At 36.3% G+C, this 21459-nt stretch overlaps 1 protein-coding gene across 7 annotated transcripts in view; it reads left to right on the top strand.

The window, feature by feature from the left end:
• The window catches only part of DUS2 (dihydrouridine synthase 2), a 62790-nt gene that overhangs the window by 15376 nt on the left and 25955 nt on the right, over positions 1-21459 (top strand). For 4 of the 7 annotated variants that reach the window (XR_003253997.1, XR_003253996.1, XR_003253995.1 and 1 more), the window contains exons 8-15: positions 2282-2347; positions 4669-4739; positions 5272-5358; positions 7685-7853; positions 8798-8919; positions 11620-11763; positions 13003-13090; positions 13733-13806. Coding sequence is in view for 3 of the 7 variants with exons in the window: in XM_026068811.1 (XP_025924596.1) it covers positions 2282-2347; positions 4669-4739; positions 5272-5358; positions 7685-7853; positions 8798-8919; positions 11620-11763; positions 13003-13090; positions 13733-13806; positions 15032-15269 (1059 nt within the window). In the remaining 4 variants the exon portion in view is untranslated. Of the gene's footprint in view, positions 1-2281; positions 2348-4668; positions 4740-5271; positions 5359-7684; positions 7854-8797; positions 8920-11619; positions 11764-13002; positions 13091-13732; positions 13807-15031; positions 17404-21459 lie in introns of those variants that run through there. The other 3 variants (XM_026068811.1, XM_026068813.1, XM_026068812.1) reach the window with 1 other exon arrangement.

Below are 21459 nucleotides of genomic sequence, written 5' to 3'. Positions count from 1 at the left end.
CCATGTAGGTCTTCAAAGCATATGTATGTAATTCTTACTTGGTTGATGTCTGGATGGTGGGCTTCTCTTTTCCTTAATGTCAGGAGAAGTATGTTGCATGTAGATCTCCAGAGTAATGCTGAACAAAATGTGATGATGGGGTAAAGAAAGAGTTGCTGGGATTCTTTCTGAAAATTAAGTTCTCCATTTCATCTCCCTTTTGAAGACAATCTTCAAAAGTCAGGAAACAGGCTGGAAGGAACATCTGTCAAGCAAGTGGATAGTATCCACTCATGCCAGGCAAGAGTTTAAATGGAATAGACCAGACCTATTTATTACTCTCATCAGCCAAAGGGAAAGTCTCTATCTTAAAACATTTTTAGAGAAGGTCTGTATCATTATCTCTATTTTCCAAAAGAGAAAGCAGGATCAGATAAGTGTTATCTGCATAAAGTCAGTTAGCAATACAGGCAACAGAACTGGAACCAGAACCCAATCTTTTGAGGCCTATATGGTGGTACATCCAGTAGGTGAGGCGAAGGATACTAGCAGGAATTGAATTGTAATGGATGATGCATGAGGTGATGAAGGCTGAAAGAAAAATTTTAGGAATGCAAATTGAGAGGAAAATATTTAGCAGGCTGGAAGTAAATCCAGCAAAAATACCTCTTGTAGGAATGAGAGGCAGTTGGAAAGATGATTGTTAATAATTTCTCTTCTCCCCTACCACCATTGCATTTTGCTTTGATGTTCTTCAGAAGAGCAGGGAACTTGATGGTTCAAAAACTTACAATCACTCTTTTCAACTCCAAGTGTTAATAGGCAGGAAATCATAGGCACAAAAATTACTTTTAGCCACTGCAAGGGAGGTAACTAACTTAGAGCCTGAGAAAACACCCAAAATTATAGCTACAAGCTTTTCACATGGTAAAGTGTAAGACTTGGTTCTCACATTGGAATCCTTAATGAGGCTGATACTTAGAACCTATAATAAGGTTTGTTTATGATGGTATTACCAGAAAAATATTACAGTGGAGGTGTTTGGTGGAAAATGAAGTCATTTCAATCTGTTTTATATGCAAAAATGAATTAATTGAAATTAAAAATACTGAAGAGAAGTATTAGTTTTTGAGATAATTTTCTTGGATGTTACTATTTTATTTAAAAAAAAACACCACTGAGAAATGATTTGAGTAGTCTGGCAGTGCAAGGCAACACTCATTTACTTGTCGATTGTCCTAAGTATAAGCACTTGAGAATGCTGTCTATAAAAGCTCATTTCTGTATTGGTAACCTAATAAGTACAGTAATGTTAAACAAAATTTAAGTTTCTTAGTATACACGAGTCTGAATGAAACAATTTACTTGCAGTTCCAGCTATATTATACAAAGGAAGTGGACTTAGAATGAAAACACATGCATGATAATATCTCAAAGAAACAGTTGAAAAACACAGTATTTTTCTAATAATAGTCAGGATCAGCTGGTTTCCACTCTCTTGTTTAGAGAGCTATTGGATTTCTGGTATCATTTTCCAATAAGCTATGGTTAGTCAGTTTGTAGTCCTATATTGATTTAGATCCATTACATGCCTCTTTGGTTTAAATATGGTCTCTTGGGTTTAAATTCATCCTGTGAAAAGGAGATTCTTTCCCTAGTTCAGTTTTTAAATGGTTAAACTGACAACTGCCTCTTTCTCTGCTTATTCGGAGTTTGTTTTAATGAATAAAATGTGCTTTGTGTTAAGCATGGAATTCAGTTTACAGTTTTTGCTTTCTTTTAGAAGATTCACTGGCATTGATGCTTGATTTTTTCCTCTGTCGTTTTTTCCATTTTGAAGGCTTTCTTCTCTTTAAAAAAAGCTCTTTTTAATGAGTAATTACATTTAGTTTTCGTAAGCAACTTGGAACTCAAATACGAGAAAACTAGGAAGACAGTTGTATGAAAATGAAAAATTTTTGCCCTTCTTTTTGGAAAGGACAAAATTTACTAGTCACCTCAGCAAATTGTAAAAGCAGTGTTAAAACTTCAGCAGTTAATTGCTCTACAAAAATCCAGTTAAAATCAAAAAAGGAGTGGAAATAAAAATAGCTTAGACTAGAAACAGGTTCATATCTCTCAGATAAAATGAATTATGTACTCAATTATAGACTGTGTGTGTTCCTCTAGCATGTAAGATACTTTATAGAGGTACAATAATTAGCATTATATTATTCTAATTTCTTTGTGTATTCAGGAGAGAAGGAAGGACAGCTTTATTCATGTCACTTTTGTGATGACAATTTTCTTTTGTTTTTTTCAGATACTGACTACTCTTGTTAAAGGAATTTGTAAACCAGTAACCTGCAAAATCCGCATTTTGCCCTCAGTAAGAACATAAATCATTATGCTAAAGTATTTTATTTTTAAGTTTACTTTTGTAATTTAAAATCAGTTAGTATATATGGCATCCTAATTTAGCGACATTTTAGACCTGTTATTTTGGAATAGTATTTGGAATTATAATTTCTGTTTGGGATGCCAAACTTAGATTCTTCGCTCTAATTTAAAAGCTTAAGAAAAAACAAAACATTAAATGTCTGCACGTGTCTGATGAACTCCAAATGTGGAGTTCTGTAGTAAAAGTATCCTAGTTCTGTTTATCCTAACCTGCTGAGCTAATCCCAAAGTGGACAAGCACTAAATGAAAATAAAAAGGAAAAAAGGCACTCTTATTCTAGAATAAGACTGCTACATGTAGAATTGATTGTGAGTAATATCATGTGTAGATAAGCACAATGTGATGAACTTTGAATTTTTGGACAGTCCTCTGGAAGTTTAACCAAGAGGAGAAGACCAAGCCCTAAAATTACTTCTCCAACTTCCGAGGTTCATGGTAACAATAAAGATTTCACAGATGAAATTGTGTTTATGAAAGAAACTACCTGTGCTGTATAAACTACTTGTATTCTACAGATCTAGCAGATTTTGCTTTACTTGACTCCTTATTTACTGTATGTGCAAAGACAGCAATAATATTACACATGTAAAACAACTTTTGCAGCCTTTTTGGAAAGCTTTTGATAGATTGCAGCAGTACAGTTGCTAGCTTATGCAATGAGATTCATCATTTTCATTCTCAAGAGCAACCTCTTCATCACAATTTTAGAATGACTCTTTTCTGGATAGTTTGTTATAGTCCTTCATTTCATCTCTACTTCTCTGAAATGTGCAACAGAGTGACTTTTTTGACATATTCCTTATATGCAAAGAAAATATTTCTATGAATAGGGAGAAAACTTGGGAATAGTAAAAACAAACCTTTTTTTTCTTAATTTAAAAGTTTGTTTTGGAAAAATAGCGTTTAAACAAAATTGTGGTAGGACTGTTGTTTTGCCCAAGTGGTTGTATTTTGTATTGTCAATATTTTTCTAAAATGTAACTATTAAGAATATAATAAAAATATATGGATTCATTTGTTATAGCTGCTGTAGTTTCTTATCAGATTTTCTTTTCAGTTGAATTCTCTACATATCTTTTAAAGCTCCAGAAGTTGTTTTGTCTTCTCTTTTAATCACTGATTATTTTGCGAATGTGTATTTAATTACCTGCATAGTTACTGTGATTGTGAATGAACTGCTTCTGTAGGTGGATGAACTGTAACTAGCTATTGTTCAAAAATCACTTATCCATCCACTTAAAACTATTGTATGAACAAATGAAGTCTGTGTGAAAAGATCATTTTGTTTTCAAAGTGGTGCCTAATACCATTAAATCAAAGAACTGGCACCTCTCCTTTCTATTTTCTACAACTATCCTAGAGTCTCTTCCTTTTTGTTTCAAGCTGCTTTTGCATAGCATGTCTTCCATCAGAACAGCAGGTGAGCTTTATCTCTCTGTCCAGGCAAGCTGGTAGATGTTACATTTTTTCAAAGACTGAATGTGCTATTTTCTGATGAGCCACAGATCACTCTCCAGCTTTGAAAATTGGCCTCTTTTTTTTTTTTTCTTTTTTCATTTTTTTATTCCCCTGCCAAAAGCTGCAGAGCTACATATAGCAGGCTAATCCTGCAGAGTACAAAATTTCTTTCTGCCTTTTGTTAACAGCGTTTTACTTCCTGAAGAAATATTGGGAGCTTTTCCTTTCCCACTGTATCTTTTGATCAATTGGTCATGTATGAATACCATTCAAATTCTTTAGACACTAGTGAACTTTTTAAAGACATATCTGAGAGGAATATTTATGGATGCATGATTACATGTGAGGTTGACTTCAGAAGGCATCCTCTTAATCATCTATCCAAGATGCATTTTAATTACAGTTTATGGAGTAGGCATTAGAGAGGACATGCAAAACAAGTGTTATCTATCACTTTCAAAAGGCAATCTAAAAACTTGTTGGAAAATATTCTCCTACTAGAAAGTATTATATTCCCTGGCTCAAGAAAGTTCTTAATCTATGATTTCTTAGGGGAAAGTATTGAAAATGGATTGTTTGGAATTTTATATGCTATTTTTGCCACAATATGTAGTTCTTTCATTGAAGTATATATTGAAGAGGTATGTATGTTGGAAATTACTGTTGAAATACAGGAATTGTATGCCTCTTGATGAAGGAAAAGGCTTCTTTCATTTGTTTGTGCAGTGATCATGTGGTATTTTTTTTTTTTCCTTTGAACTAAAATCAGGTCATTCTCTTTTATCCCTTAGGTTGAGGACACTGTGAATCTGGTAAAGAGAATAGAGAAAACTGGTATCGCTGCCATTGCAGTCCATGGAAGGTAAATGTATTTCAGGAAAGAAAGACTGTTGCATTTTTATTATAGTTTTCTGACAAACGAAGCACAGTAAGATATGACTAGGGTATGCTCTACTGTTAACATGTGGTTCTGATTTCAACTGCTGGCTAAAACAGTGTTTTAGAAAATCAGGCCAGTAATTAGGGAATTAAACTTTTGTGCTGCTATTTTTCCAAAACTGTAGTCTCAGTAAAGATGAAATAAAACTAAATCTACCTTGCACTAGATAGTATAGTGACAAAGTTCAATCTGAATTGTGTGATGTGTAAAACTTCACCTTCCATATCTAAAAAACACTGCTTTATCTGGATATGGAATTACAGTAACAATGTTTTTTTTAAATGTATTTGATATGAAATAATTCTATTGTAAAAAAAAAATTTATATCAAGCATATAACGTAATTGAGGGAAAATACATATGTCAAAATAATCCTTGAATGATGGCTGCTGTGACCTAGATGTGTACAAATTCCATAGGAAATCTTTGATCTTGTCTTTATCTTTGTTGGAAAGGAAGAAGGAGGAGAGGCCTCAGCACCCTGTCCACTGTGATGTGATCAAAGCCATATCTGAAGCAGTCTCCATTCCAGTAATAGCAAAGTAAGTTGGACTGGTTAAGCTGTTTATTGCAAGATGCGTATACCTTACAGCAGACAGGCCTATGAAATCCAACTAGAGCAAAAATATGCAAGTGCAGGAAAAAGAAGGTCCTTCGTGTAGGGCAAATGCAATGTTACCTATTACTGAAGATCAAATCTAAATGGAGGTAGTAGTGATAGAAGTTGGTCTTATGAAATATCACTGTGTCTCAATTTTAATTTAAAAATTCCATAAATGTTCAAAAACTGTTGCTTTTTGTGTGTCACAATCTATCCTAGGCAAGTTGTTTCAGACCGCATCTAACAGCAGAATTCTCTGTGTTTTTAAGCCATGTGCAGTGACAGGTGACCCTACCACTGTGTATCTTGGTCACTTGCACATTAGAGATCACCTGTGCCACTGCTCAAAAACAGTGTCATGTACTGTTGCCGGAGCTTTTCACTAAGACTTCCTTAGCCTCCAGGCATACGGACATGCTTCCACTGAGTCTGTCAGCTTGTATCCTTCAATAACTGTGATAGTAGAACAAAGAACTCAGAAGAATGTAACCACAAACAATTTATTTTAAAGAACAATTTCAGAAGTAGATGTAATGAAAACAAGAAACTGTCCTGAAATATATATTTTCTGTATCTTTCTGATCAGCACCTTTAGATGCTTAAACTGTTTATTGGTGGAGAATCGCCTCTTGTCCAGAGAAGCAGTGTCCTTAAATAAAGTTTTCTCCTCACTGATCTTGAATTTCAATGGAAAAGCTGAATCTCAGCAAACCATATGCTTGAATCAAGAATTTAAGAGCCACCTTCCTCCTCACACTTCTGTGCAGAAAATACATTGAAAGTCGAAGTTTTGATCTTAGAAAACCTGTTTTTCTACTGGACAAAAGGTGTATTTCATGCTGATAACCTTTGCTCACCCACTTTTCAGTGGTTTATCCACTTTTCAAAATAAATTTTTAAACAACACGAAATTCAAAAATCAAGCAAGATTTAGTGTTTATACATTGCAATGAATCCTGTGTTTTCCTGGATAAAAGATGAAGCTAACTATTTTCCATGATGTAGGAGAAGTATGCAATTAAAATACAAAAATATGAGAAATTTATTTTTGATAAATTGCTTGTAATTAATCAGTATATCAGTTTACTTCTTTGCAAGTCTCCCCATGTGCTGAAATAACCTCTTCAGTACTATTTTTTCAATCCTAAATCCCAGTTCCTCTCTAAAGAAAGGATATGATTGATTGTTTAAAACCACTTTGTGGGACTTTTGCCTCCCTATAGAAATTTAGAGGTGCAGCTTAGAGTTGTGCTTATTAAATGTAGTTGATCCACAGTGTAACTTTTTTGCCTAAATCTTGAGTTGTTCCTTAGAATTTTAACCACCGTACCTCAAGCTTGGTCAGCAAATACACAAGAATGAAGAATAAAAAGTAGATGTGCCAAAAAAAAAAAAAAAAAGTGGGGGAAACAAAATTTGAATTCATACTTTCATGCTGTGATTTCTAAAATGGTACTGTGCTCCTGGAATCATCTCTCAGAACTGCAGGAAGCTTTCTTGTGCTGTCTTCACAATCTAAATGTCCAGTTTTAAAGTAATTTACTATTTCTAAATTATGTAGCTTTCTTTTGTTTTGAATTTAGCAGTGATTTTACTTTTAAAGGGATACAGTCAAAGCTTGCAGTCCTAGTTTTATTTTACTTTTAAAAAGAATTATAAAGGGAAACTTTGGGAGAAAGAAAATGTGTTTTAAATGTTCTTTTTGCTCACAAAAGCACCTGATTTGCTGACTTGAAAGCAGAGGCAGTACAAACTTATTTTAACTTTGAAGTGCTTTATGACTGATCTGTAGTTACTCTCCATATGTTAGTGCCAGAGCAAAAATGGAATGATGCTATCCAGATTAAACCTGTTTTCAGTATCACTTGTGCCAATAGCATTAGCATGCAATTGAAGGTTACAGCACTGGAAATAACTACAAAGCGTCATTTTCAAACAGCATGGAAGTGATTTATTCTGGGACCAATCCACTAAAAATGGTATAAAGGCTCATTTTACACAAGCTATATTCTTTCCTCTTAAAAATAGAGGGCTATTTTTAAGAGAAGTATGCAGATAATGAAAAAATTTATACATAATCAATATTTTAATCAGCCGTTGCTAATAACGCTCAGCCTTATTCATTTGGTTAGATGGGAGATAATCTCCTAAATAAATTGGACCACCATTAATAATGTAACATCACATTTGAAAATACAAGGCTCTGTTAAAGTACAAGTCATATCAAATAAGACTTCCTTGATCATAACGGTGATGTTCATTTGCAGTGGAGGATCTCATGACTTCATCAGGGAATATATGGACATTGAGACCTTCCAGAAAGCAACAGCTGCCTCATCGGTAATGATAGCTCGTGCTGCCATGTGGAACCCATCTATCTTCAGAAAAGAGGGTCTTTTCCCCTTGAGGAAAGTCATGCAAGATTACATCAAATACGTATGTTTATTGGAAGATTTTACTCAAAGTTAACACTGTTTAGAAATGTTAATCCAAATCTTACTACAGTATCTTAAATCCTCCTAATTTCAAAGGCATAGACTCTGGTGATGTTTTAACATACTGCATAAGATGCAAGTCTTGCAGATTGTCTCCACTTTCCTTATTTTATTTTGTTCACCAAACAGTTTTCAGAAATCCATATTTGGAAAACAGTTTTTCCTGATCGTTCTTTCTTATGTACCCTACCTTTTAAAGCTAGCTTTTTGGAAACATTTAGGAGGCTTACAGGGTTATCTAAAAATGTGTAAGAATTTTCAAAGCTAATGATCCATAGGCCATCCTATTGATGCTGTGTCAGTGAAAGTAACAGAAAAGTGAAGGAATATTACATATTTGATATCTTGCTAGATTCATTTTTAGCAACTAATTGCTTATCACAAAAATTATCAAGAATTTTAAACAGCAGGGAAACAAAGGGAAGGATTTGTCAGTCACATAATGTTGTATTGTGGTAATAGCTCCATTGATTGAGTCATCTATTATTGCTGGATTATTCAGAATATAATATGTTAAATGAAATAATAGGAAATGAATTGGTCTTTTGTGACTTTGATCATGGCATCAATTCAGATTTGTTTTTGAAAGTTTGGACAGACATAAACTAGTTACTTTCTGAAACAGCACTTCATCACTAGTCAATTCTGTGAATTGGCCAACTCTTTCTTTATAAGTATATAAATAAGTTAAACTTCTTCTCCTGAAAATGTGCCCAAACAGTCAGATTATGCTCCCATTCCTGAGTGGTCTTGAATATGTTTTTGAGAAATCCATAGGTTGTGCTTTGCACTTCCAAAATAGTTCTGAAATTCATCAAGAAACATGTGATGATTACATATGCATTCCTTTGGTATATTTTTATGTATTTTGTCTCTCTCCTTCAGGCAGTGAGATACGATAATCACTATACCAATACGAAATACTGTTTGTGTCAGATGTTAAGAGAACAGTTGGAAACTACTCAGGGTAAGAAGCTGCACGCTGCGCAGTCTACACAGGAAATCTGGTAAGCATCTGTTTCAGAAATGAGAATTATACCCTGTATCAAACTGTAAACCAGTACTCCGTGGCACTGTCTGGCATTTCAGACCTTCAGAAGAAGTTGCAAAAAATATCCATTTAGGTGTGGAATATTATAGTAACCTTTCCAAGTTTCCTCCAAGCTCAGGAGTTAAAGCTTTAACCCTGAAAATGTCTGTATATTCAGCATACTAATTTGAGTGGTGCTTACCTCACTGAGTGACAGGCACTGATCCAATGTTTGTATGATCTGAGTTGTTCTAAGAAAAGTTTCAGCATTCTCTAGTGGTACTCTGGCGGTTAACAGCATAGAATTTGTTTTCTGAGTTTTTTTAACTTCTGGGGGGGGGGTTGTTACGTGGATTTTTATGACAAGATGCTTGTTTTAAATGAGCACTTAGAGATGAACTCGAAGTATGAAGGTAGCCTGTATGATACTTAGATGGGTTTTTTTTGGTGCTGTTTTTCATACCTGAAATATCCTAACTAAATATAACAACCTTTTGGGGGAAATATATTAGCTTTAATGAATGACTTCATCCTGGACCTCAAAAACAATCTAAAATGAAATTTCTGGAATGGGGAGAGAGAAAAGGAAGAAGGAAAAGTTTAGAGAAACCATAAAATATACATATGATTAAGGAATTCACTCAGAATGGAGGGGAATTCAGGTTTGAACCCACCCCAAACTGATCAAAATAGAGGTCTAAGCTTGCATGTTTCATATTCATGTTGAGTGCTGTGTTTATTTCTCTGGGATGGAGGGGAAGAGAAAGACCCTCTCTGTTTTTATAAAATATGCAGTCTGAAGCCATTTGTTATCTTACATGTATGGGAATGGAAAGAAATGTCGAAAGCTTGAAATATTTTGCAGATGGAATTACTGTATTCTAGCAAGCCCTAATCAACATTCTGTTCATGTTCAAAATGAATGCAAATGCCTGCAATCCTTCTGTCAGTTTATTGTGATTTACCAGTCTTGGCTCTCTAAATGTTGCTGCCCACAATTATTACATTACAATAAGCAAGCATATAAACAACATTTACATTTTGCAAGTTACTTTTCAATTTGGAATGTAAGTAGCTGAATGATTTTTAGTGTAGTAACTTACTACATTTTTTGCTCATATTTTTCTAATTTGGTTAGAAGAGATGTAGTATTGATTGAAGCGAAAACATTTTTTACACCTTAAAATAAATCTTAGCCAAAAGAGTGCTGGTGTTCTATACTGAATGTATTGTGTATTATGTAAAGTAAAGAAAAAATTCTAAAGTTAGAGTCAAGCCTTTAAACATTAAATTAGAAGAGACCCAGTTTATGCACGTAAACAGTGGATGGAGGTCTGGTGTAAATTTTTTGGTTTTATGTACTATGCCTGGCAATTCTTTAGGGGCTTCCAAAATTGAACACATTCAGTTTTTGTAAGTGTGATGCAATACCACTTTGAAATTTGGCCTAAGCAGAGTGTGTGCATGAGAGTGGGAGAAAGAGCAACTTAGGAAGCAGTTTTGTAAATTTGAATCTGCAAACTCAAAGCCTTCTAACCACTGTTGGAAATAGTCTGTTTAATCTCCAAATAACTGAATAACATTCAGTTATTTAAAGCAAGCCAACACATCCTCAGACAAAAATGTTGCTTAATACTGCTGCCTCGTGGTGGTGATGGCATGTTACAGCCATTTGAGGTTTTAACCTCAGTACAGAATGCAAGAGAATAGGCTGCTGCATTTCAGATGAAAGAATTTACATAACGCAGTACATAGTTAGTGGTTTTGTCTTCCTTTGTAAGCATCACTTAAAGCATTATTCAGATTCAATGCTTTTCCACTTAGAGCACTGGAGATGATGTTGTGCCCAGAATTCATTTTGTTATTGAATGGCCTCATACCAGTGAGCACTCCCATAACATTCAGCAAGTGAACATTTTTCCTATGCTGTAGGTTTTATTGTTGTTCTCACCCATGGAAAATGAATAGTCTCAGTTTTTCAAGGTAGATGCAGCCTGCCATGGATCCAAAGTTTGAAATATTTTGGGGCATTTGCCTCTGACCCAAATCCTAGTTGCTTTGTCCCTCATGTTGGGCTTTGAGAATAATACTCTGAAATCAAAAGGTCACAGATTTTGAAGTATTTGGATGATCTAGTAATGATAGTGTTTACTGCTTACAGTATTTTAAATACTAAAATCAGAAAGAGAACCAATTGCTCTATAAATCTGTTCYGTGTTTGTATTCACAATCCTTTTGGCTTACTCTTTTTTAGTAATTATTTCCCAGTTTTTGCTCATATTGCCCTTGTGGAGTTGATGCAGCAGTAGGTCACTCAGAGAAGTTCTCTGCCGATTCATCCACCTGCAAGTTGTTAACTGAGTTAATAACTTAAATGAACGTTGCAGGACCTGTATCTCTGATGGATTCTGACTGGACTTTCAGATTGCAAATAGAATATATAGTGCTGGAAATGAGTATGTTCTTTCTCAACTTGTAACTCAAGTATGTCAGATAAGCAGTGAAGGAGAAACAATGCAATGTCACTGTACAGAATATAGCCATGCTTCCATGTGGTTCTCTGTAGATATATACTCTATTTAAACAAAATTGATTTCTGTGCTTACTTTTCTCTGTCATAATAGAATACAAAAATTTATAAGCTGATCTCTAATACAAAGAAATTCTGTTTGAATAGTGAGGTCTTTGAAATGGCTGACTTCTATGAAGAAACAACAACGATTTTCACAGCTAAGAAAACATCTTTAGAAACTAAGATACAAGATGAAGATGACCAGATGGAAGATCCAGATGTAATAAAAATGGCTGTTAGATTTGACAAGTAAGCATACAAATTTAGTTTCTCACTATCTTGCAACTGTAAATAAAAGCTGAGACTATGACAATGCCTTACACTTTTTGGATAATACCAGTTCACATAGTAACAGTACTTACTGAGTGAATTTTTATGAAGCTATTTGTGTACATCATTCCATAATTGTTAGCATCATTATTCTTCCTGTGCTATTTGGATATTATAAGAAGTTCTTTAGTACCAGGCATCCTGAGATTGCTCAGTTCTCTCAGTTATTTTACTAAATCTGCTGTGTGATTTTTAAAACATTTCAAGCATCTGTACATAAAAGAATGCGAGTGTATAAACACAGCTATGGAGTTCAGTTCTTTTGGTGACATTTAATTAAACCACACCATATTTTTCTATTAAAAATGTCCCCGAACACATTTCATAATACACAGTTCCATGCAGATAACATACCTGCTTATCTGCAGTCCTCTAAATACATCTCCATCATCAGATATTCCTTAAAAACTAATTTGTGGAATTATGCACAATATTATTTTAAGTCACCTTTGGTTATAGTCTCTGAAGCCTATAGAATTGCTTTTACATTCCATGTTGTACCCACCTTGCTGATACCTCTATCAAACAGCTCAAAAAGATCATTATATAAAATGCTTCTTAAATCCAGTGATAATGCTTTAATACTTACAGGGCATATTACCTGGCTTCCTGATGATTGAATGCAGTGTCTCTTCAGTATTTCTATTTTCTGCCAAGTATAAGGAGTTATACTTCCACTTCAGTAGTTGAATTAATGCCCACTTTTCCTACCCTTGTGTATTAGGTAACTCTACTGTCTCATAACAAAGCAGCTTCTGTTTTTTCTTTTAATGTTTAATCTTGTGCTGTTGTTATCATACACAGTGCCAAAGTGTATCTTTATTCTGTACCATATATTTAGTTAGAATCTCCTTTCTAGTGTCTTTTCTCTAGCTGTATTACTATCGTATGTTTGGGAAAGAATGGTTAATAGAAAAGTTTATATTTAGACTTTATTTTAGATGTCAGTTCAGACATGCATTATTTGAACCATCTAATAAGAAAGTGGTATTTGTCTCGTGATTTGAGCTGTTAAATTAGACTATAAAGAGTAAGTAGTAGAAGTAACATAATGAGCAGCACTTCTTTTGTTGAGACACTGACCTGCCTGTTTTAATATAGATCCCTTTAGTAGGTAAACTCTATGCAGAGTTGCTGATCACAAATTTTTCTTTCTAGGCGAGAATATCCACCACAGATTACTCCAAAAATGTATCTCTTGGAGTGGTGTAGGAAAGAGAAGCACCCCCAGCCCATCTATGAAACTGTGAGTCAAGCAAGAAACCTTCTCAAACCTCTCTTTCCCATCTGTAAAATTAAGTTATTTTAGGACTCAGGGTAGTGAGAAATTCAGCTTCCCAGTCTGGCATAGCTATTGAGTAAGCTGCTTCAGAAATGGTAATACACATATGTATGAAAATAGCAGCTTATTTTATTACAAGATAAAAACATGGAAGTTAGACTTTCAGTCTGGTTTTGATTTAGGTGTGAAAGAAGTTGCCTTAATCACAGGTCACTACATACGGTAGTAGTCCATGACTGAGTTTCTCTTTTTTTTCCTTCTATGAAGTAAAGAATTTGGAGCCAGAATATTTTCTGTGTTGCTGGGTACTGTTATAGGAAGGAACTGGACTGGACAGGAGAAACTGCTTGGTTGGGTGGGGACATTGGTTGGTTGTTTTTTTCAAAGCAAAAATCTTTGCAGTTTGGACAATTTCTTATTGGTTTTTAATCTTAAATGTGCAAAATGAAATTTGCAGTCTGAATTACAGTAATTTATAGGTGCTCTCTGACAGCAGTATAAAGACGAGTAACAAGGCACCTTCACAAGTGTTGTTTGTTCTATAAATTATGTGGTTGTTTGTTCTTTATTTCTTCCCCCTTCCCTTTAACTCTTTCTTATCTCTAGGTTCAAAGACCACTAGATAGATTATTCTGTTCGGTAGTGACAGTAGCTGAGCAAAAGTACAAATCAACTCTGTGGTAAGTCATTCTTAATGTCTTTTGCAGCTATACTAAATTTTCTGAAATGTTGCTTAAAACTCACAATGACAGGGTGCTCCAGTCTACTCCAGTTGACTTTAATAAAGCTACCTCTGGGAGGAAGAAAGTGTTAAAAATTTCTGAGAAACTGAATGTGACAAGAGGGACTAAGTTCTAGCATAATCAAGTAAACAGTTACAGATTTTAATTCATTTAGTACATTAGTCTGCAAATTGCAGTGGAAGGGGAGCAGATATGTGGCCTTGCTCGTTTGTGCCTCTGAAGAGTGCAGTAACTAACCAGAGGCAGAATGGAGAGTTGGAGGAGGTCGTCTCTTCAACCACCACAGCAGATCAATTCTCAAGAACAAGTCAGAGATTAGGTGTCTATATACAGTGAAGCAGAGAAACAGAGGACAGTTCAGTGGCTTCTCAGAGATCACAGAGTTAATCAATAGCTACATGTAGTGCAGCTCTAAAGTTTTATGGCAGTGTTCTATACAATCATCTATTAATACTGGAGTTGACTTCAGGCATTTGCACCCAAGCTGAACTTGATTAAATTGCAAAGCTAAAGCTCAGCATTGGACATTTTAAAGAGGATAAATAAAGGCAACAAGTACTGGTGTTTCCAGCACTCCTATTTAGAGACATTAGGAAGTTAATCTCAAGCTCAGCTGATAAGAAATTTTGAGAAGAAAACATTTTCAAACATTGAATTTCACAAATTTGTAATCTGCAGTCCTTCTCAGAATTGATGAAGTTTTAGTTATTGTGGAACTATTCCTGCTTATGTCAGCTTCAGTGAATTTGTATTCCTACCAGAGATATTTGGGCCTGAGTGTCCTTCCAGAAAATGGTCCTTCAAAGCTTAGTTAGCTTTGTTTAGTAATCATATTTGTAAATGTTAACTTACCTGAGGATTGCAGCCATTTGGCCCAAACACATATTGACTTCATACCTTTGAAATGAAGACTGAAACACAAGACTTGACCTAATATTCCCAGAAACCCTTTTTCTGTCAGCAGTGACATATCAACATTGACACCTAGCAAGATTCAAATCACCTCTGGAATTGGCCTCTTTTGTTCTTCTGCTGTCATCTGACTACAAATGCTATTTATTTCATGATGTTGCATCAGAGACAGGAAATAGATTGTATTTTGTTGGCAGTGCAGAGACTTCAGTTTCTACTTTTACCTGTGCTCTGTCTGCTTGCTCTTCAGGGACAAGTCAAAGAAACTAGCAGAACAGGCTGCAGCTATTGTCTGTCTGAGAACACTGGGTGTCCCAGAGGGGAAGTTGTGTGAGGGAGAAAACCCCCTGATTGCCAAACGCAAGAGGGAAGACCGGGAGTGCTCGAATAACAGAGACCACGGAGATGATCTTGCTGAGCCTTCCCATAAAAAGGCTAATTTTATTGAAGGAGCTTCTGACATGAATGTGCCTGAGATGCCACGATAGCATGAAAGTTAGAGGTTTCACAACTATGCAGCTACAAATTAGCTCTTATTTGTATATTTTGCTGTTCATATTTCATTTGGATTCTCTCAGAGACAGACAAATTCCCCAGCTGTGCAAACTGCCAATGAGAAATGTTTACTATTCACCGCTCACTATCCCCATGGTGCCTTTCGGACAGGATAAATTAGCAACTTGATTTTAAAGAACATTGAGAAGATTATCCCAAATAATAAAGTTTTTTTTAATATCAAGTATTTTCAAAGCAATTTCGTCATCGGTTTTATTACTTACTTATTTTAAGAAGTCTATGGTATCCTGGTAACAGATGCCTGAATATATCATCCATAAGCAGCTGGATTCACTTTGGAATTATGTATTTAACTTAATCAGAAAAATTCACATAAGAAAATATAAGCAGCTAAGTGGACACGGTTTTGTCAAGTGAGTTTCATGTATGACTTGCAGGCTTTATTTACACCAAGCATACATCAACGAAAAAGGGTTTTGAAGAGAGAAGGAGTTGGAAAATATAATAGTAAGCATGAAAATAAAATTTCTTCTTTCATAATATTTATTACATGTTACCTTCCAAAAATATGACAAGAACAGAATTAACCATCTTTCCCTGGTCTTAGGTATTACACTTATCTCTTTCTAATAACAAATTGGAGCCAGGCCTGGCAGCCCTGAATATTTTGAATGAAGGCATTTTGAGTTAAGTTTTGTTCTTTTGAACTTGAAAGTTCTAGTAAATGTCTACATCTATTACTTGCAATAGTAGGCATCCAAGTGTGGCCCTATGTATTTGTTCTTGAAATGTGATCTAGTTTGCCTCAGTATTTAGCTGTTAGTGATATTGGTGGTCTTAATCAAAGACACATGTTCTCTTCTTAATTTGCCATTATAGCTTCCTACAGGCTATCTACCAAGAGAGGATACAAATCCAGTCAGATTTCATGGCAATCCAGCTGAGCTTGTCTGATTTAAATTAGAGTTTTGAATCCCCAAAAGAGAATCTTCATCTATTAAGAGAAAATTCAGAGATTTAAATTATTTACAATTTATTGAAGTGATGGCATAGTTTACCTCAACAGGGTGATGGATCTTCATATTATTAGCTCTGGTCTGAAAATAAAATGACAGGGATATCAAGCCGTGATCTCTGAAGTATTTTGTATAAAGAACATACAAAGTATAATTCATTTGGATATAGTTCATCAATAGTCTTCCTACTTAAAACTTTGAATCTTTATTTCAAATGACAGTTTCAGCATTAAACCATTTTTTTGTAATGGAAGAGCAGTATCCCACCAGATGATGTTCAGACTTTTAAAACTAAATAGATATGTATGCATATTTAAAATGATAGCTATTTAGATCACCAAGTAATTCATAATAAATCTATGTAGTCTAAGAAGAAAAAACTTTATTTCTTGCTTATTCTGCAGGCTGTAGTAAATACAGTTAAATATACTTAAGTTTGATATAACTGTACTGTTAGAATTTTTCCTCCTAAGCAGCAAAAGAATTAAGTAGCCATTTCCCTATTGAGAATACTATCTGGGTATGTTGTTTTTGTCAGGACCATTTGGGACCACCATGGAATAATCAAGAAAAAGTCATTCTTTAGTTCCTGTTAGCAGAGGATTGGAAGGTCTAATAATATCATAGAATCATAGAAGGGTTGAGATTGGAAGGGAGCTCTGGACATTGTCTAGTCCATGCCGCCTGCTCAAAGCAGTGTCGCCTAGAGCAAGTTGTCCAGGACCATGTCGTGTTGGGTTTTGAACATCTCCAAGGGTGGAGACTCCACAACCTCTCTGGGCAACCTGTTTAAGTGTTCAATTACCCTTGCAGTAAAAAAGTTTCTTCTTATGTTTAAACAGAATTTATTGTGTTTCAATTTGTGCTCATTGCCTCCTGTCACTGAGAAGAGTCTGGCTCCATCTTCTTTACTTTCCTCCACCAGGTATTTATAGACATTGATAAGGCCCCCTGAGCATTCTCTTCTCAAGACTAAACAGTTCCAGCTCTCTCAGCCTCTCCTCCTATGTCATATGCTCCAATCCCGTAATCATCTTTGTGGCCCTTTGCTGGACTTGCTGCAGAATGTCCATGTTTTTCTTGTACTGGGAAGCCCAGAGCTGGATGCAGCACTCCAGGTGTGATCTCACCAGTACTAAGTAGAGGGGAAGGATCACCTCCCTCAACCTGCTGGCAATGCTCTTCCTTATGCAACCCAGGAGGCTGCTGGTCTTCTTTGTCACAAGGGCACATTGCTGGCTCATGGTCAACGTGTTGTCCACCAGGACCCTACTGCCAGGTCCTTTGCTGCAGGGCTGCTTTCCAGCTGTACTGGTGCATGGGGTTATTCCTTCCCAGGTGGAGAACTTGGCATTTCCCTTCGCTGAACTTCATAAGATTCCTGTTGGCTCATTTCTCCAGCCTGCTGAGGTCCCTCTGAATGGCAGCACAACAGTCTGGTGTATCAACCACTCCTTCCAGTCTTATATCATCTGCAAACTTGCTGAAATGGTTTCCAGCATGATTTGCTCCATCACCTTCCCAGGGATTGAGGTGAGGCTGACTTGCCTGCAGTTCTCTGGATCCTCCTCCTTGCTCTTCTTGAAGATAGGAGTGATGTTTACTTTCTTCCAGTCCTCATGAACCTCTCCTGATTGCCACAGCCTTTCACAGGCAATTGAGAATGGCCTTGCAATGACACTGGCCAGCTCCCTCAGCACTTCTGGGTGTATCCTATCAGGTCCCAGTTTGTTTAAATATTCCCTAATCTGATCCTTCTCAATCACGGATAAGTCTTCTTTGCTCTGGACTTTCCCACTGGTCTCTGGGGCCTGGGATTCTTGAAGGCAAATCTTACTGATAAAGACTGAGGTGAAGAAGGCAATGAGGATCTCAGCCTTTTCCATATACTTTGTCACCAGTTTCCCTGCCCCATTCAGCAGTGGGGTCATACTTTCCCTCTTCATTCTTTTGCTCCTGATACACCTGTAGAAACCTTTCTTGTTGCCTGTCATGTCCCTTGCCAGATTCAACTCCAGGTAGGCTTTGCCTTTTCTAACCCCTTCCCTGCATGCTTGGACAGTGTCTCTACATTCCTCCTGGGTTACCTGACCCTGCTGCCACCTGTTGTATGATTTTTTTGTATTTGAGTTTTGTCAGGACCTCCTTGTTCATCTATACAGGGCTCCTGCGGCCTTTGCTTGATTTTCTGTTCATTGGGATGGATCATTATTGAGCTTGGAGGAAGTGATCCTTGAAAATCAACCAGCTCTCCTTGACCTTTATTCTCTCCAGGACCATATTGCATGGGATTCTTCCAAGCAGATCCCTGAACAGGCCAGTCTGCTATCCTGAAATCCAGGCTTGCGATTCTGCTTTCTGCCTTGCTCCCTCATCTCAAGATTCTGAGTTCCATCATCTCATGGTTGCTGCAGCCAAGGCTGCCCCTGCCCTTCATATCCCCGACCTGTTCTTCCTTGCTTGTGAATATGAGGTTCAGCAGAGCATCTCCCCTTGTTGGCTCCTTGATCGTTTGTGTTAGGAAATTATCATCAGTGCATCAGTATGAAGCACTGCAGTATGCAATTCATCCCTGAATAGGGCTGTACTGAGGAGCTTAGCTGAGGGAGAAGTGTAACTTGGAYGACTAGTTAGATCGTTGATTGAGTGCATCCTTTGGACACCTTCTACCACTTTGCTTTCCTGGGTATAACATCAGTTTCCTGACAAGAAGTCAGGTGCCATATTATTAAACCATACTTTACCATTAACTTTTACCATACAAGCCATTAACTTTTCTGATGGGAAATGGATTGATGTTAATTGTGGTTGTAGTGTGATTTGCCTGTACTGACCAGTAGCTTTCAACCAGCCACAAATCTGTATCCCCTATTCACAGCCAGCTGATGATATTTTTACCATGTGGTATTCCTCTTACTGTAGCTGTGGAGATGGAAATCCAAAGAACATCCTTTCAAAGAAAGGAGCAGTCCTAGAATAGTTGTTGTTTTTGCTATTTTTCATTTTGTTTCCTGACCTTTATAGTATGTGCTGCTTCATAAATTACCCTTAAAAATCTCTTTTGTTCTTGTGAAGGTTAGTTTTAAATTTCAAGTGACCTCATTTTGTCTGAAAGTCTATCTAAAATTAAAATTGAATCTTTGGACATATCCCAATAATTAAAGGTGGTGGTGCTCAAATACAGTGCACGCTTGTATGGCAATAATTACTATGGATTGGTGGAATATTGGGGCCAAATTCTAGATAAGCCAACCCTGGGGTGCATGGAATTTCTGCCTTGGCTCGTAGAAAAGCCCGAAGAAAAACCACTCAGGAGAAGTTTTGCCACTGCAGAAATGGACCTCTTTCAGAAAAAAGTATAGAATCATTCAGTTTAGGAGCCAAGGCCTACATAACAGTATTTATTCCTTTTTTTCCCTCCTCACACTTTGACCGGTGTGACATGAGTATGCATCCTTCTTGCCTCCTTAATGAAGCTTAGGATTTGGAAGAAAATTCTGTGTAGACCTTTCATGCTGTCTCTTTTCAACATTTATCTTAAAATGCAGTTCAGAGCATCTTTGTCCCCTCTATAGTTTATAGACAGAGATATGTGCCTCCAGTGGCAGTTCAGAATGTGTAAGGTTTGGTTTTACATTGAAAAAATGAGCAGACTTCTGTAGCACTGCTGTCAAAAAAATCACTTGGAACTGCAGTTGAAGATAGATGTCTAAATATAGGTTGTGTGAATACTCTAGCATATAGATGTTTTATTAATCATCTTCTGTAACAATGTGTGTGCCTCAGTTTGGTTGATGGAGAGTATTGGGTAATACTGAATATATATTCCTCTATGAGCTGAAACAGTACTATATTAATGCATGACTGAAAAGTGTATGTATTGTATTTATGTTAAATCAAATGTGTGCTTAAAGTTTTGGGGGGTTGTTTCTGTTTTCTAATAAGTGCATGTTTTCAAATCATTATTTAAATTGTTACCTGGTCACCAATTTATTCCTCTTAACTTATTATAATAGTTGTATACCTTAATGAGGTTGTCCGTGCTGTAATTACGGATGGGTATAGCTAGTCCAAATAGTTACAGCATCTGAAAATGAGAGTGGAGAGTCACTCTGTTGGAATGAGCATTTGCTGTTAAATATAGAAGTGCTGTAAATGCTGGTAAATGGCCAGAAAGCATAGCATACRTTTGACACCCTTGACTGGTGTCTAAAAGAACTAAGGAAAAGTCGCAATCGTGTTTCTGTGTGCATGTGTCAATGTTTTGGCTTAGTGGCATTTTCTGTAACATGCCTTCATTCCTCTTAACCCTATTACAACTCGTATGTGATTTATACTGCTTCCGCCATTCAGTTCATCCTAACTAGTTCTACAGTTAGGAGAATTTGTATTTACTATGTATGTTCCCTCACCACCACTTGTTCTAAAGCAATTATTTGGTGAACACAGCACTTTCCTTCTAGAAATTGTTTTATGCACATTGGTTTAAAAACAGCAGACTATACTGGTGACTCATGTGTGTTACAGTTTCTCCTCTGCTTCTGTTTTCTGCTGTACCTTTCATAAACAGAAGGTGGCAGATTTATTTGCATACAAATATGCTGACTTCTGCTGTATTTAACAGTACAGCCATTGCACTTCTGCATTCTTGCATAGGGTGGCAACTGAGACCACAGTTGGTCTGGAGGAAATTTAGCCTCACTCTTCAGAAATCTTTTTTTAATTTTATTTTAATGTGGTGTGAATATGATACTTGGTCAATACTAACCAAAGCCATGCTCTATTTTAAGTATTTGTTTGGTGAAAGTGTTTCAGTATTAATCCTATGGAATTCAGTGGAGCAACTGTTCTTTTCTGTCACAAGGCTAAAATGAACAAACAACAAAGCAGTTGTGTTTGATTCTTGATATTGATGCCACAGAAACCGTTCATAACAATACCTGCCAAAGTGCTTATAGGGAGCACTGTAACTCCTCCTCCATGCAGCCTTCATATACTCTGCTTATTAGAAATGTGAATGGGAATGCAAAGATATTTTTACTAGCCTTTTAGCAGGGATGTGCTCACTGTGGGGACTACCTCTGGGGCCTTGCTGGTTGGAATGCTTTTTGGAATGTCCCAGGCTCCAAGCCCAACCCCGCCCTGG

Source organism: Apteryx rowi, unplaced genomic scaffold (genome assembly GCF_003343035.1).
Source record: "Apteryx rowi isolate R43461 unplaced genomic scaffold, aptRow1 scaffold_28, whole genome shotgun sequence".
Taxonomy (NCBI): domain Eukaryota; kingdom Metazoa; phylum Chordata; class Aves; order Apterygiformes; family Apterygidae; genus Apteryx; species Apteryx rowi.
The sequence above is the reverse complement of the archived record's forward strand: the minus strand, read 5'-3'. Positions and strand labels throughout refer to the sequence as shown.